At 46.1% G+C, this 14,087-nt stretch overlaps 1 protein-coding gene across 32 annotated transcripts in view; it reads right to left on the reverse strand.

Annotated features, from left to right (window-relative positions):
• Positions 1-702: 702 nt before the first annotated feature.
• The window catches only part of Tenm4 (teneurin transmembrane protein 4), a 2,854,999-nt gene continuing 2,841,614 nt past the window's right edge, over positions 703-14,087 (reverse strand). For all 32 annotated transcript variants that reach the window (XM_087211381.1, XM_087211391.1, XM_087211392.1 and 29 more), the window contains 2 exons: positions 8,651-8,793; positions 703-6,079 (listed from right to left, as the gene is read on the reverse strand). In XM_087211381.1, the coding sequence (XP_087067507.1) occupies positions 5,321-6,079; positions 8,651-8,793 (902 nt within the window). In that variant the 3' untranslated portion in view covers positions 703-5,320. The remainder of the gene's footprint in view (positions 6,080-8,650; positions 8,794-14,087) is intronic.

The raw sequence follows: 14,087 nt of genomic DNA on the forward strand, positions 1-14,087 counted from the left end.
TGCAGAAAAAGGCCTGCAGCTGGAGCCTCCTTCCCTGAGGCCCAGTGCTGAGATCAGTGGATGAGATGAGGCATTTGCTTAAGGGTTGCCATTCCCACCAGGGAGCTTGTCTTATACAGGTACTTTTCTAAATGACCTACCATTGCTCCTGACTATTAGGGCTGACAGGTTAAATGTGAGGTTAATTGAGAAAAGCAGGATGAAAAACTGCCTGTATGTTATGATTATAATGACCTTAGATTAAAAAAGAAAAAAAAATTAAAAACACAAAGGGAAAAACTCTCAATGCTAAAGGAGTTTTCTTCCTTTTCCCCAAGCTGTTGTGTGGTTATGATAAATACACATTCATCTGTTTTAAAGTGCAGCGCCCCCCTGTGGAAAGCAGTGGCACCGTGGACAGGGCAGTGCCTGTGGGTCCAGTGCAGGCTCTTCAGGACAAGTCTGGCTTTCTTACCCTTTGGACTCTGTCCCTGAGGGCAGCGGCCAGGGCAGGATGTGTAGCACCAGCTGATGTCAGATGCTTGCTGTTCACTTGGTCTGTTGGCAAGGAGAAACCTGCAGGTCTTTGTGACCTTCTAGAAGTCCGTCTTCATGACGGCTGTGACCTGGAGGGCTTCAAGGGGTTTTGAGGCCTAGGACTGGGTCTTCTCCCAGGTCCTCCTGATAACAACCACTCTCTCCCAACAAAGGCCACCAAACACCTTTAAACACAAAATATTCTTTTATTTGTCAACGAAGGCTACACGGGATCACTTCTGGTTTTGTTTTTATGCTTTTTTTTTTCTAGAAGGTATCTACATCTGCATTTATTTACAGCCTTGTTGGTATTTACACAGTCAAGAATACAGTGTTAGAAACACAAAAGTGTTGAGAAAAAAACTTCTCAAAATTAGTTCCAGACTTCAGGAAAACTATTTGCACACGGTAAGGCCAGAGTCTCCAGGGCTGGTCATCCAGAGGCAGCGCAGCACAGTCCTTTGCCAGAGCTGCAGGTTCAGAAGTCCTCAGCACAACAGGCAGACTTAGAAAAGGGAGATTCTGGTGGTGGGTGAATCCGGGGCTACTGGGGCACTGCCAGACACCTGCTGCTCAGCTTCTGCCAGGAGAGCTGAGCCTGCCCGAGGGTCCGTCCTCCCTTGGCAGTTTGCCCTCAGAATAAATCACATTTTCGTGGGGACCAGGATGTCACCCGGTTTCATGCCTTTGGCATTTCAGAGGGGAAAGGAAATGTGACAGAGGCCCCCACCCAGGGCTCCCCGACTCTGCTCTTTCACATCCGGAATGAAACCTCAGAGTGCGCCACTAACCGGGGCAGTCAAGGTCCCAAGCTGGTTTTTGAGAATGTAAAGGTTGGAGAGGATTAAGTTTTGGTCACCTGAGCAATGAGTCTTTAAAATGAGTTTGCTGTTTTGGAAGGTTAAATAAAAGGGCCTTGAACTACATACAGACAAGTGTATGACCCTAGCTGGGAACAATGTTCCTTAAACGGAAGGCTTTAGTCCTGATGAGGGAAAGGAGAAGCTGGGTTCTTTCTGGGACCCCTCAGGAGCAGAGTCCCCTGACCAGGACTAGGTGCCACCTCCTTGGCTTAGTGGCTGCTGTGAGGAATGCAGAACAGACTGGACTTTGTGTGTTGGGTGGTCAAACCCCCAAGCCTGGGACCCTGCTGAGGGCCAGCAAGCTCTTTCCTCCTGGGCACCAAGCTCAGCGTCCCTGCTGTGCGACAGGGCCACTGCAGACACAAAGCCGAAAATGGTCAAACTATGTTCTAAGATTTCACATTGAAAGCCTGTCTTTGCAGAATGGAGATCACTGCTGCCTATAAAGGTGAGACTTAAAAGTCACAGCTGAAAAGGTCCTTTCTTCTTCTTTTTTAAAATTTTGATTCCTTGTTCTCTGTCTACAAAGCACCGCCCAGTTTACTCACCTCCCTTGCCTCTTCATCATCATCTGCTGCTAGCCCTACCCTATCCTGATTATCTGGAAGTACATCTCCTGGCCATTCTTAGCCTCCAGTCAGTTTCTCAGGGAATGTTTCAAAACCTCCACCCCAAAGTAGAAGTCAACCACTGGTGTGGACCTCGGGTTACTTCTCAGCCAGCAATTGTGAAGCAAGTGTCAGAGGCTGTCAAAGGTTGGTATTCCATGGAGTCCCTCCTCTCCCTCCTGTTGTCACCATCCTGCCTTCCAACAATGTCTATCTGGAGGCTGGGTGAAAGGAAATCTTATTACATAAAAGACAAAGTTGGGTCCTAGCACTTGGCAATTTGAGGCCATAATGGGCTACAGAGCAAGATCCTGTCTCATAAAAAAGGACAAAGTTGGGGAATCAATAAGGTCTTATTAAACATAGTGACAGAGAGGCTGACTGGCAGTTGGGGGGGGTGGGGGAGAAGGCAGGAACTATTCTAAAATAAACCTCCTTCTAGGGTCAGAAGCCAACTTCCTACAGAATCATGAACCTTGGCAGTACAGGAGGTCTGATCACTTCATCAGTTGGAAAGATTTTGATTTATTAGTGCCAAAAGGGCAGGTGCCATCAAGGATGGGAGTTGATGCATGGAGCACACTAAGTAGGCACAGAGAACTCTGGTATGTGCCTTCAGACTCACCCTTGCCATGGGATTGGGACTGCTAGTCTCAGCAGGGGGACAGATTGAGAAGGGAAGTCCTGAGTCACCTGCCAGCCTGAATGGGAATCAGCTCCAAAGAGCCAAGGCCAGAGCTTCTGGTCCATATGATAGCACAGTGTAAAACGAAGGTACATGGTACTGCCTACCCCATGGTTCCTCTCTAAAGCTTGGGGTTGCAGAAGCTGGGAATGCAGCCCAGAAAAAAAAAAATAGGATTGCTCCTTTAAATAAAGGAACACCTAATTCTCTGTGCTTTTGATTCTTAAAATTAGTCCACTGTATTCTTTTGGGGAAGGGGGTAGTGACGGAGGGACAGAGGAGCTGGGGAGGTATAAGGAGATGGTTCTCTTGAACCATATGTTGTCTCTGACCTCTAAGTAGATGTCCCCAGCAGGTCTTGACTGATGTTAGGCAGCCAAGATGGGACTGATCAACTAGGCCAACAGGTAGGAAACTTTGGCCAAGGACCTTCATAGCAGGAGTGCATTTTGAGAGGCATAAATTTCTTTTGTACTAAAAAAAAACCTAACTTGTGTTCTTCAGGCCAAACTGTTTTCCAATCCATCCAAAAAAACAGCGTGTGACATATGTAGTGGGCCTGAGGAACATTGAATCTGACTCAGCAGAGCTCTGGATCCAGAGGCAATGGGCAACCAGTAGACAAACAGGTCACAGCACACTGTTGAGGCAGTGTGACTTTTTTTGGAAACAGGAAGAGCACTTAGCGAAACACATCCTCTAATCCCAGTGGGATGATGTAAGGCAAGATCTCCCCTCCCCGAGAAGCTCTGAATACCTCCTGCTGCCCGGCAGAAGCCGGACTACATGTTGCTCCAATTCTCATGCAGTAAGAGACCTTCTTGGTTTCATTAACTTGTGTCACATTCTGAAGACTCTGTGAGTAAGGCTATAAAGGTGCCATGAGCTTATCAGTCCAACAAGGTTTCCACGGGGAATAGCTCAGACTCAGAATTCATTTTCCACACTTAATGTAAATGTAACCCATAAAGTCCCATTTTCTAAGCCCAGCTCAAATGGAAGCATTTGGCTTCCCCTCCTATCTCCCAGAGCCTCCTGTGAGTGGTAATGACAATGGTAATTAAGCAGATGAACCAGGAATGAAATCCTTGAACAAGGAGTTCTCAGCTTGTACTGCTACCCTCCTCTGCCCTCCTTGCTTCCCTGGTCTCCTGGCTGCTGCCTCCTCCTGGGAAGTCTCCAGCCATGGGTTGTACCTGCTCTTGAGAGGCCTCCAGCCTCTTCCTGATGATGCAGACATGGATCTTCACAAGAACAATGGTAGCCTGGCCTTCCGGATCCATGGGCATTGGCTTCAGGACCAGTCCCTGATGGTAGTGGAGTTGTACACCACTGAAAGGCCACACCAAAGTAGCTCCTTTCTCTTTCTCTTTAAAAAAACCCCTGGTTGGGCTTCTCTAGAGGGAAAGCTGTTTTCTAGAGGAAGTTCACAGAAGGGATTTCCTGAAGGCCTAGGCTGCTGTAGCATAGCTCTGGGACAAGCCTGCACAGGGGAGGCAGAGGCAACTTCAGGAGCTGATTAGAAAGATGCTTGGCTCATGCTTTTGCTTACTCCTCTCTTTGGCTGACTTTTTAATTTTGTATCTTTCCAGGATCAAAGGCCACCAAGCACCTCTCGCCATACTTCTATTTCTCAGTGGCGGCAGCTGAGCAGTGGAGGGAAGGTACCCAAAGTCATGGGGAGAGGGCATCCTTCCCTTCCTTGGACTTGGTGCCACATGGAGGGCTCGCTGTGCAGTGCTGGTTCTCACATCTGGCTTTGGGAGAGAGGAAGAGATGAGTAAGGGACATCGTGGAGGATCAACCAATCACAGACATCCTGGGTGCTTTCACCTCTTGGAGAGGGTGGGGCTCGTAGCTCCAGGATGTTATGTCACCAGACTGGGGAAAGAATCTGGGGACAATTCCTCCAGCCCAGTATGGGGGTGGCACCAACAACTACATGAGATTTGCAAAAGGGAGAAGGGGTTTCATTTAGCATCAAAATATAAAGCTTGGACAGGAGTTTGGGGCAGTTTGGAAAGGCGCTGAGTGATAGCGTGAAATTCTCCAGAGCAAGATGAAGCCATCTGTGGTCCTCCAGAGGCACAAAGCACAGTGAGTAAGCACCCACCGCTTGGCTGTGGGAGCCTAGCCAAAGCTCCTGAGGTTCTACAGGCCCATCACTCTTGGCACCCCTCCCTCCTGCCTGACCCCGGTCAAAGAAGAAAGGGTTGCACATGAGACAAGCACAGACACTCATGTCTCACATCACACTGCGTACCCAGCGACAATGAGGACACACCCCAGGAGACGTGTATCCCAAAGAGAAGAGAAACGGACTCCAAACAACAGGGAAAATTCCTTAAGGAAAAAGGGAACAAGACAGTAAAGTTTTCATTGTGATCACACTACAGAAAAAAATACCTTCTCTTCTTTGCAAAAAATGTGTGAAGGCCAAATCCGTGTTTTTCTTTTCTTAAAAAAAAAGAATGTTGCATGATTAACAATGCAACCAGTATCTTTTTGTTTGTTTTCTGCACTTGTTAAAAAAGTTTTTTTTTGTTTTTTTGTTTTTGTTTTTGTTTTTTAAAGTACAACACAGTCAGGTATGCGGCCACAAAAGAGTAGCTGTCTTTGGCAAGAAGTCCAGGCCATAGCCCTCTCTGTCACCTTCGGCCCATCTCACTCTGTCTCATGAAGTGGATGTTGTTGGCACTGTCTGACAGTTCTGGGTACTGCTCAACGGAGATCACGAAGAAGCCATCATAGCCTTGCACCTGCCCTGTGTTCAGCACCTGCTGCTTCTCCCCCTCGGTCCAGGCCCGAAGGCCCTCCTCCCCTTCCTGCAGTCTCTGCTGCTCTTGGGCCCACGCCTGGCGCACGGCTCTCTGCCGGGCCAGCTCCAGCACCCTCGCCTTCTCCTCGTCCAGCGTCGTCCCATAGCGGGTGTTCAAGCACAGTGCCCTGTACTGGAGCTGGATGTCTGTATAGCGTCTAGTCCTGCCATTGAGCATGGTGTTGATCTGGGACACTGTCACGTTGACTCCATTCTCTAGGGTTCGCTGCCCCCCACTGAGGCCCAAGATGGCCAGGTCACCCTCTGAAGGCCCTGGTTTTACAAAGTAGTGGGTATCAATCCCATTGATGGTGAAGTGCAGGTTCTCTAAGTAGTGAGCATTGTTCAGAATGGCAGCAACCCTTCGCCCATCCTCATTGGCCATGCTGATGATGTCTGTGGTCACGCGACCATCCTTCAAGGAAAATTTGACCCCTTTGCCAAAGACTGAGCCACTAGATGCAAACTTTCTCGTCTCTGGGGCCTGCTGGCAGCTGGTGACTGTGGAGCCATAGAGCTGGTCGAAGCGTTCTAAGGTGACGAAGGCCTTGAGCTGTTTCTGCACTTCACATTGTACTCCAAGGATAGACTGATGGAAGAGGACAGTGAGAGTGTGTAAGACAAAAGGAAAAAACAAGTCCTAAGAACATAGAGCACCAGTTTAAATAACTAAGTCAAATCTGTTCATATTTGTTAACCGGTAGCATTGATCTGTTTTGCTCACTACCAGCACATCCAGCCACCCCATCCACCCATTCACCTACCCTTCTCTTCAGACTGTTTAGGGAGCTTCTACTCTGAGCTAGGTCCTTTTCTGAACACTGGAGATGTAGAACTGAATCAGACATCATCTTTGCCCATCATTTATGGGGAAAGACAGATAGCACAGTGGTAACTGCAGTCAAAATGTGATAACTGGTTGTCTAAGACAGGTAAGAGTAGCAGCTATAGCTAACTAACATTCCTTGATCTTTAAGCTAAACACTTACCATTCATTGTCTCATTTGATCTTCACAATAATTTCATATGGTAAGTACTGTTATTCTGCTTTTATTCTAAGGCTCAAAGAAGTTATAACTGGCTCATTAGTAATATACTAATACCAAGTCAACCTTCAAAGCCAGATCTGTCTGATCCTAGAGGCTCAGTTTCAGGGGCTGCTGCAGTAGGGAGAAGAAAACAAGGCTCAGAAGCACCTCAGGCTGCAGATGGAGGAGAAAGATGGAGAGGGTGGGTTTGAGTTTGAGTTCAGGCTCATGTTTGAGTTGGGACTTGAAAGATGAGGGGGGTGATGTTAAAGGGAAGAATGGCTACAAATGCACAATAAGGGAAAAGTAGTGATTTATATCAGCCCTCTTACACTGTACCATGTTTACATGAGATTTTTCAAGGAAAGCCTCTGCCCCACAGTGCTTCTTTGGGGCTGCTCAGGTGACCCTACACTTGGCTGCTCTGGGGGACAGGGTAGGCCCTGCTAGCTTGGCGGGCCATCTCCCTGTCCCTCCCATAGCTTGGGGAGCTCAGGGAAGCCAGGATCAGAGAGGCTCCAGGGCTTTATCAGCAACTCAGGGAAATGGCTTTAGAGACAGGCCCAACACCTCCCACTGAAATTAAGTCCTCTTTATAATTAATAGAACCCTGTCTGTAAACAATTATTTCCTAGAGTTTCATGAAAGCTGGAGTGCTCAACAACAAAGATCTCCGATGCTTGCCAAGGGCAGAAATCAATAATTCATTGACAGGCGAAGTTGGCAAACAGAGAGTCAGAGACAGGGACTCTGAGGAGTGCAGAAGGGAACCTGGTTGGGGAGAAAAGGGCGGTAGTGCTGCAGTCAACCTGGGGACAGCAGATGCTGGGGCATCTGGGGGAGGGCCTTGGGTGGTGGGGACAGGAGAGGGCTAAGGCAGCAGAGGGTGGCAGAAAGAGGACAGGCTCAAGGCCAGGCAGGCCCAAGTTCTCACTGCCTTCTGCCATTTCCCAGCAAGTGTCCTGGGTTAAGTTTTTCTCTGAACCCTGGTCTCCTTATCTGTAAAGTGGACTGTTTACTTCTTTAGTGGACAAGAATTTTCTGTGCACCTATGAGGTGATAGCCAGTATCCTGGAAACTTAAGGATACTCAAGCTGTGGTGGCTCAGAGTCTGGTGGAGAGACAAGAAAGAAAACAGGAATCAAGATATAATGTGGGGGAGTGCTTCGTAAGAGGAAAATATAAAGTGCCAATTAAACATAAAGGTGGGGATCTACATTCTTGAGTCTGGGGGAAGGAGACAGCTAAGATGAGGCCTGAAGGAATAAGTCTAGAATAAGGGATATGGATGTGAAAATTTCCAAGCAGCTGCAGAATGCTATATGGCAACCATGGTTTCCCCTGTTGATCCCCTTGGAGGCTTGGTCTCTGCCTGATTCATTCCTGCATGAAGTGGGAAGAGTGCAAGGCTACGAAGAGAGTTAGCAAGCAGCAAAGAATATATGAATGGTGGGGCTGGGGGTTGAGCAAATGAATGCACGAAGTGAGGGGGCAGGATGGGACTGTTTTTCAGGATCTTTACAGATATACAATCTAAGCTTTTGAAATTGGATCATAAAAGGAAGACAGGAGAAAGCAATGTTTTTTGAACACGTATAGTATGCCAGGCCCTGTACTCGGTAAGATGACACAGAATTGACAAATCTGGGATTAGAGTCTGGAACTAGCTCTTCTTGCTGTGTGACACTGGGAAGCCTCAGGCATTAAATCTGCAAGATAAAGACAATAACATCATGGGATATTTATGAATTAACTTATGTAGAATACCTCAGCCAAGGCCAGGTGCATTAGGTGCTTAGAAATGTCACCTTTGCATTTAGAACATGCTTTCTCTCCCTGTACTTTTGCTCAGACTGTGACAAAGGCTTATAATTTCTGTGGAACTCCAAACTCAGTGTGGCACACAAAACTCTTTCATGCAGCTTGTGGCCATATGGTGCCTCAGCTGGGTCCCCAGTGGCCTGCCTGGTGGTACAGTTACTGTTTGGTGAATGCTCTAGGCAGGCACTGTGGTGGCACTGTCTTGGTTCCCACCACTGGCCAGAGCTTTTCTGGAAAGTTGGAGGGAAGCCCGTCTTGTAACATCAGCAGGGGTCAAGGTGTAGGGTGTAGGTGCCATGTGGGGGCGTTACCTTGCTGTTGTCCCACTCCTGAGTTTTCATCTGTGTGTGCAGGAGCTCATAGGATGGTTCCATGGCATCCATGTCTGGTTTGGGATAGCCAGGGATCACGTTGTGCAACTGGAATCCAAAGGTGAGCAGCCAGCTGTTGACATCTGGGTGGGAGCGAAGCAGAAACATCCCCATGGAGTAAGTGGACCTCCCTTTTTGCCTCATCTCAATCAAGCAGCCCCAGGAGGCTGCAGGTGTGGGTGTGGGTGTGGAGGACCTCTGGTGAGAGAGCCACTGCTACAAAAACTTTGAAAAACAGTCTTACGGTCTTAGAGCCAAATGTGCTCCTGTGACCCAGTGACCCTCCTCCCAGGTATGTTCCCAAGAGAGATGAAACTGAGGTAAAACCTAGGTTTCCAGCCTTTTCTTTCCACTCTCCCAGCCCTGGGGCCTCCAGCTTTGTACCCAGGGGCAGTTGTTAATGGATGAAGGTTCCCCACTTCCACCTCCACCATTAACAGGAAAACTCAAAAAGGACAGCTAGAACCAAAGGGAAGAATTTAATGACCGATTTGCAAAGAGAAAATTCCAGAAAGAAATAAACTGCCCCTCCTCTTCTTATTCTCAGCAGCAATTAGAGCCTCAGGCCCAAAGTGCCACTGGGTGTGGACATGGCTGGTACTAAATCAAAGAATTTCCCCCTTGCTCCTGCCTTTTATTTCCTCTGAAATAAGCTGAATGAAGTCACTCATCCTCCCAGTGCTCTCATTTTCCAGTCTGTTCCCTCGGCTTGAGAATTTAGTCCCATAGGCATGGGATTAGTTGACTGCACAAAATTCTTCGGGGTTACTAGTTATACCCCACCAGATGTAGGGACAAACAGGTTTTGCCATGAGCATTTGGCTCATTGAAGAATGGAATCAGGAAGCCAAGACCCAAGGAAAGAAAGAGGGTTGAGTGTGTAATGTCAGGTACTTGGCCCCTGTGCTGGAGTAACTTTTATGTGTCAGTAGGTACTGTGTCACAAATCTTTCCCCCAGGACCCTGTGGGGGGATGAGAATGGTGTAGATAACTTCTAAACATGGAAAAAGATCATAGAAGGGCAGAAATCTTTCAGCTGGATAGGCTGACAAGTCTACATGTAGAAGACAGCACTGAAGCCAGACAATAAAAGCTATGTAAAGTTTGTCAGGCATCAATGGAGAGGTAGTGTTTCTGCCAAGCTGGGATAGAGAAGGGGGCTGCTGGGAGTGTTCAGGTAACCAGAGAGGAGCTCAGAAAGCTTCAGAAAGAACTAGAAAGGACAGATCTTGGGGTGGCAAGAAGCAGGAAACTGGGGCAACCCACTTTCTGGTCCCTCTTCTGTCTTTCTTTGACAGAAGCTTTCTCTCAATAAATCCTTCCTACTCTTAACCTCTGTTGTTCCTAGAATTCATTCTTCGATTTTAGAGAACAAGAACTCAAGTTTCAGATATCTGGCAGGTTTGGGAGTTGCACCTATTTCCCCTATATCATTTTGGAGGTCTTCTACTGAGATTACTGGTTGGAGACTCAAAGGTATAAACCTACTCAAGGTCACAATGCCTGGTGCCTATCAAGGGCCTTTAAACGGTAGAGTAACTCTGCTGACCACAACTATGACCCTCTTCAGCTGGCAGTAGCCAGAATGGTCTTCGCCCTTTGCCCCTTCATAGCAGTTAGGGGTACTTCTTCAGAGGGGGGAATATTGTAGATAGATAAGTTAATTAGATATCTTGTAGGCAGTTAGACAGGGCCGGTCTTCAAGGAAACAACATGGAAGACAGTCAAGAAGCCAACATGGAAGACAATCAAGACACATTCACTGAAAGCCAGCACTGTAAAAGAAGAGAAACTACCACACCCATGTGCTTCTCCCAAAGATGAATATCAGTGATTGATATTCTAAGTAGGTATCAATCACCTGGGTGGGGGACAACACTCTTCCAAGAAAGATCCCTGACCCACCCCTTACCATCGAAAATCCTTGCTCTTTCCTTGTATGCTTGCTACAGTGACTTGTTTCCCCATTGGATCCCCATTTAATCAATATTACCTAAGCGACTATACTTGTCAAAATCTCATTGGTTGTTCATAGTTCATCCATTTTGTGATTTCTCTTTGGATAAATATTACATAAGCAACTGTACTTGTAATCTTACTAGTCAAATATAGTTTTGTCCCACCTTGAACCCACCTCACCTGGTGGCTCTGTCCCATAAAACACCTCTGAGAAGCAGGGTGAGTGGGCAGATCCCACTTCTGTCTCTCTCAGACAGATGCTATCTTTCTCTCAATAAATTCTTCCTACTTAAAAAAAAAAAAAAGAAGCAGGAAACTGGGTCCTATAAGAGAGAGAACAACAATCTATTCCCTAAGATGGGTCAGCCTTCATTGGGAAGAGACAGCTGAAGACACCAATGCAGTTGTTGATCAGAGACTCAGAATCCAGAGTCCAAGGGAGGAAAGATTTTGAACAGAGCCTTGGCCAGGCCCCACTTGGCTTCTTTTCAGGGGAGAGATTCCCCTGTCTGGAGGTCCTGTTGAGAACTGCCTTCCCCCAGCACTTGCTGATCCCAGCGCTGCAACAGCTATGGCCCGCCTTTCTCCTCCATTCAAGGACCTCAAGTTTGCCTTGTTTTTATTTCAGTTGTCCCCAGACCCCTCTGCTGGATGTGAAACCTAGAGGACCAGAGGTGGAGTGGTGGCAGGAAAGGACACAGCAAACATGTAAATAAAAAAATTTAAAAATCCAGGTGCTACTTCTCAGTTCAGCCTTACTAGGCAGGATCATACAAGACAGAGAACATTGTAGCTGAGGCCAGACAAACCCGGTCTCAAGTTTGGCTCGCCAGCTTACAAACTGTGTGAACTTGGGTAATTTAACTTAACTTTTCTGAGGTTTTGTTTCTTTGCATAGTAATGAAAGACGTGATTTTAACCAAGTTATGGAGAGGAATACCAATAGTGTTATCATTTAAGGGCAGTTATTATACAGCATGAGGTATTCCAAGTTTGTACATAAACTACTAGATTTTATACATTTGAAGTGTCCAGCCCAGTTCCTGGCTATCCGTTGCCCCCAACTCATGCCTCCACATCTCAGGATCTCCAATTTTTCACTTGAGGAGAAGCTTAGACAAACTTTTCTCCAGAGACTCTTTCCTCATTGAATTTCTAAGAGACTTTGATTCTATGACTCTTGGCAGATGGTTCTCTGGGAAATTAAAACAAACAGAACAGGGGGAAATGGCTTACTGCTTGAGGCTGAGAATTTGCATTTGAATTTGTAGTTGCAAAGAAAGTTTCTATGTGGAATGTTGTAAATTCCCAGAAAAGCAGGGGTCTGAAAGGAGGGCTGGACCTTAATTACAAATGATGGAAGGTGGGAAGCTTTCTTATTATGTCTTTTGGAAAAATGCTGAAGATGTATTTATACATTGGTATTCCTGCAGTGCTTTTCTGAAGAGTTGGGAGTCATGGTTTTTTTTACATGAGAGGTAGACATTTTCCTCCCATTAAAAAGCTTCTCTTTACCCATGCATCCCAGACATTAGTGCTATTATAGAATAAGAGGCAAGCAATAATAATCCCAGCTTTGTTGTTTACAAAGTGTATTCTGATCTAAAAGCAAAGGGTTTGGAGATACAGCAGAATCCTAATGCCACTCTTGCCTCTTCTTAGTGGGGCCAGTTACTTTACCTCTCTGACCTCATTTTCTACCTCTGTAAGTGGTGTTGGCATTCCCCACCTCAAAGGCACATGAGAAGACTGTCTACCATGTATCTGTGGTAGAGATTTTTTGGTGCCCTTCCCAGCATCCCATTCTGACTTCTCTTTCTTTTCTGGGGTATTCATGTAGTTTTAGGGATGCTGACTCAGTTATGGATCCAGGCTAAGTCAATCAGTGCATTCTGTCTCCCCAACCCAAATGACTGTTCTTACCCAATCTGAGCATATCTTGAGACTCTTGAAGATGTTTTTGGGAAAAAGAAGATTTTTGTTGTTGTTGTTGTTGTAGCTGTGTGTGAGTAAGGATCCATATAGCATACATGGAAGATAAAAGGTAAAGTTTGATGGGGGTTAGTGGTATCTTGGTTTCTTTTTTCTTTTTTTTTTTCGGTACCGGGGATTGAACTTGGGTCCTTGCACTTGTGCAGCAGGCGGTGAAACCGTATCTTGGTTTATTAGTGATTGCAAATCTTTCCCAGTCTGCTAAACTTGACTGTTTATGTGACATCTCACTTTCACATACCACAATATATACAGTACCCACGATGCAGTGAAATCAATTTTGTAGGTCATGGAAAATATTTTTATTGAAATGGAATAAGTTAGACTAGAAAATATGAGTACATCACACTAAAGGATTGCTTTGTAAACCTTTTGTTTTAGTGTTTTACTGGAATGTGAAAGACATTTGAGAAAAGCAGCTGTAGGCGTGTGTTCCCCGAAGGCAACCTCTAAGACTGACTCTCCTCTGGATCCTTAGTATAGATCTGGCATAGAGTATATAAAAATAATATGATACTTGCTGGATTTATCTGACTGGAAAATGAAACCCAAAATGAAAACCCATATGCCTTTGCGTATGGGTAGCTTTGTTGAAAACGGGGTTTGGAGACCAGCATGATTGTCCTGGAAAGTGTTCTGGAGCCAGACAGCACTGGTCTGTGTGACTCTGGGCAGACCCTTTGTTGTTTGGTGCCTCAGATGTCTCATCTGTAGTATGGAGATAATGATGATGATCTCACAGGGTGGTCACCAAGTTTAAAAGAGGCCATATTTGCAAGTGTCCGGCACAGAGCAGTTGGTCATGTTATTGCTATTCTAGAAGGAGATCATGTACATATGGTGGTATACAAAGAAAAAGGGGTGGAGTAACAATATTTTGGTGAATGGCAACTTTTTTTGATGGAAAAGTCCATTTCTTATTGCATCACTTTTTTTTTCTGGCTATGGTAACTTGCCAAGATGTCTCACAGGAAACTGTGAGGCAAGGCAGGGGGCATGGTTAATGCAGACAGATGTAATGGAAATATCATTTCAATCTGTCAAGTTTCTCTAGTGCTAGCAACCAAGTTGAGCATGGTGAATGCTGGGAAACACTATCAGGATATTTGTGATGATCCCTAGGCCATAAGTATGTTTTCATCACACCTGTGTACCACCTTGTTCTCTCCTTTTCTCCATGCTTGGGACTCCTGCTGTCAACCCAATAACTTGGAATTCTTCCCTGAAAAAGCAATGCTTTTATTGCTATCAGCAGAAACAAGGTCCAGATGGGGCCACTAAATCCAGAGGCCAGGAAGCCATGTCCATAAAGAGCACTCACATGAGCCATCTGTGATGCCCTATGTTCTTTGCATATGCTGTTCCTACTCCTTGGAATGCTTTTGTCCTCATTACCTGATGAACACCTGCTCAGAAACTGGTGAT

The sequence above is a fragment of the Heterocephalus glaber genome, unplaced genomic scaffold (genome assembly GCF_053883595.1).
Source record: "Heterocephalus glaber isolate CG9 unplaced genomic scaffold, H.glaber_assembly_v1.0 deba00001428, whole genome shotgun sequence".
Taxonomy (NCBI): domain Eukaryota; kingdom Metazoa; phylum Chordata; class Mammalia; order Rodentia; family Bathyergidae; genus Heterocephalus; species Heterocephalus glaber.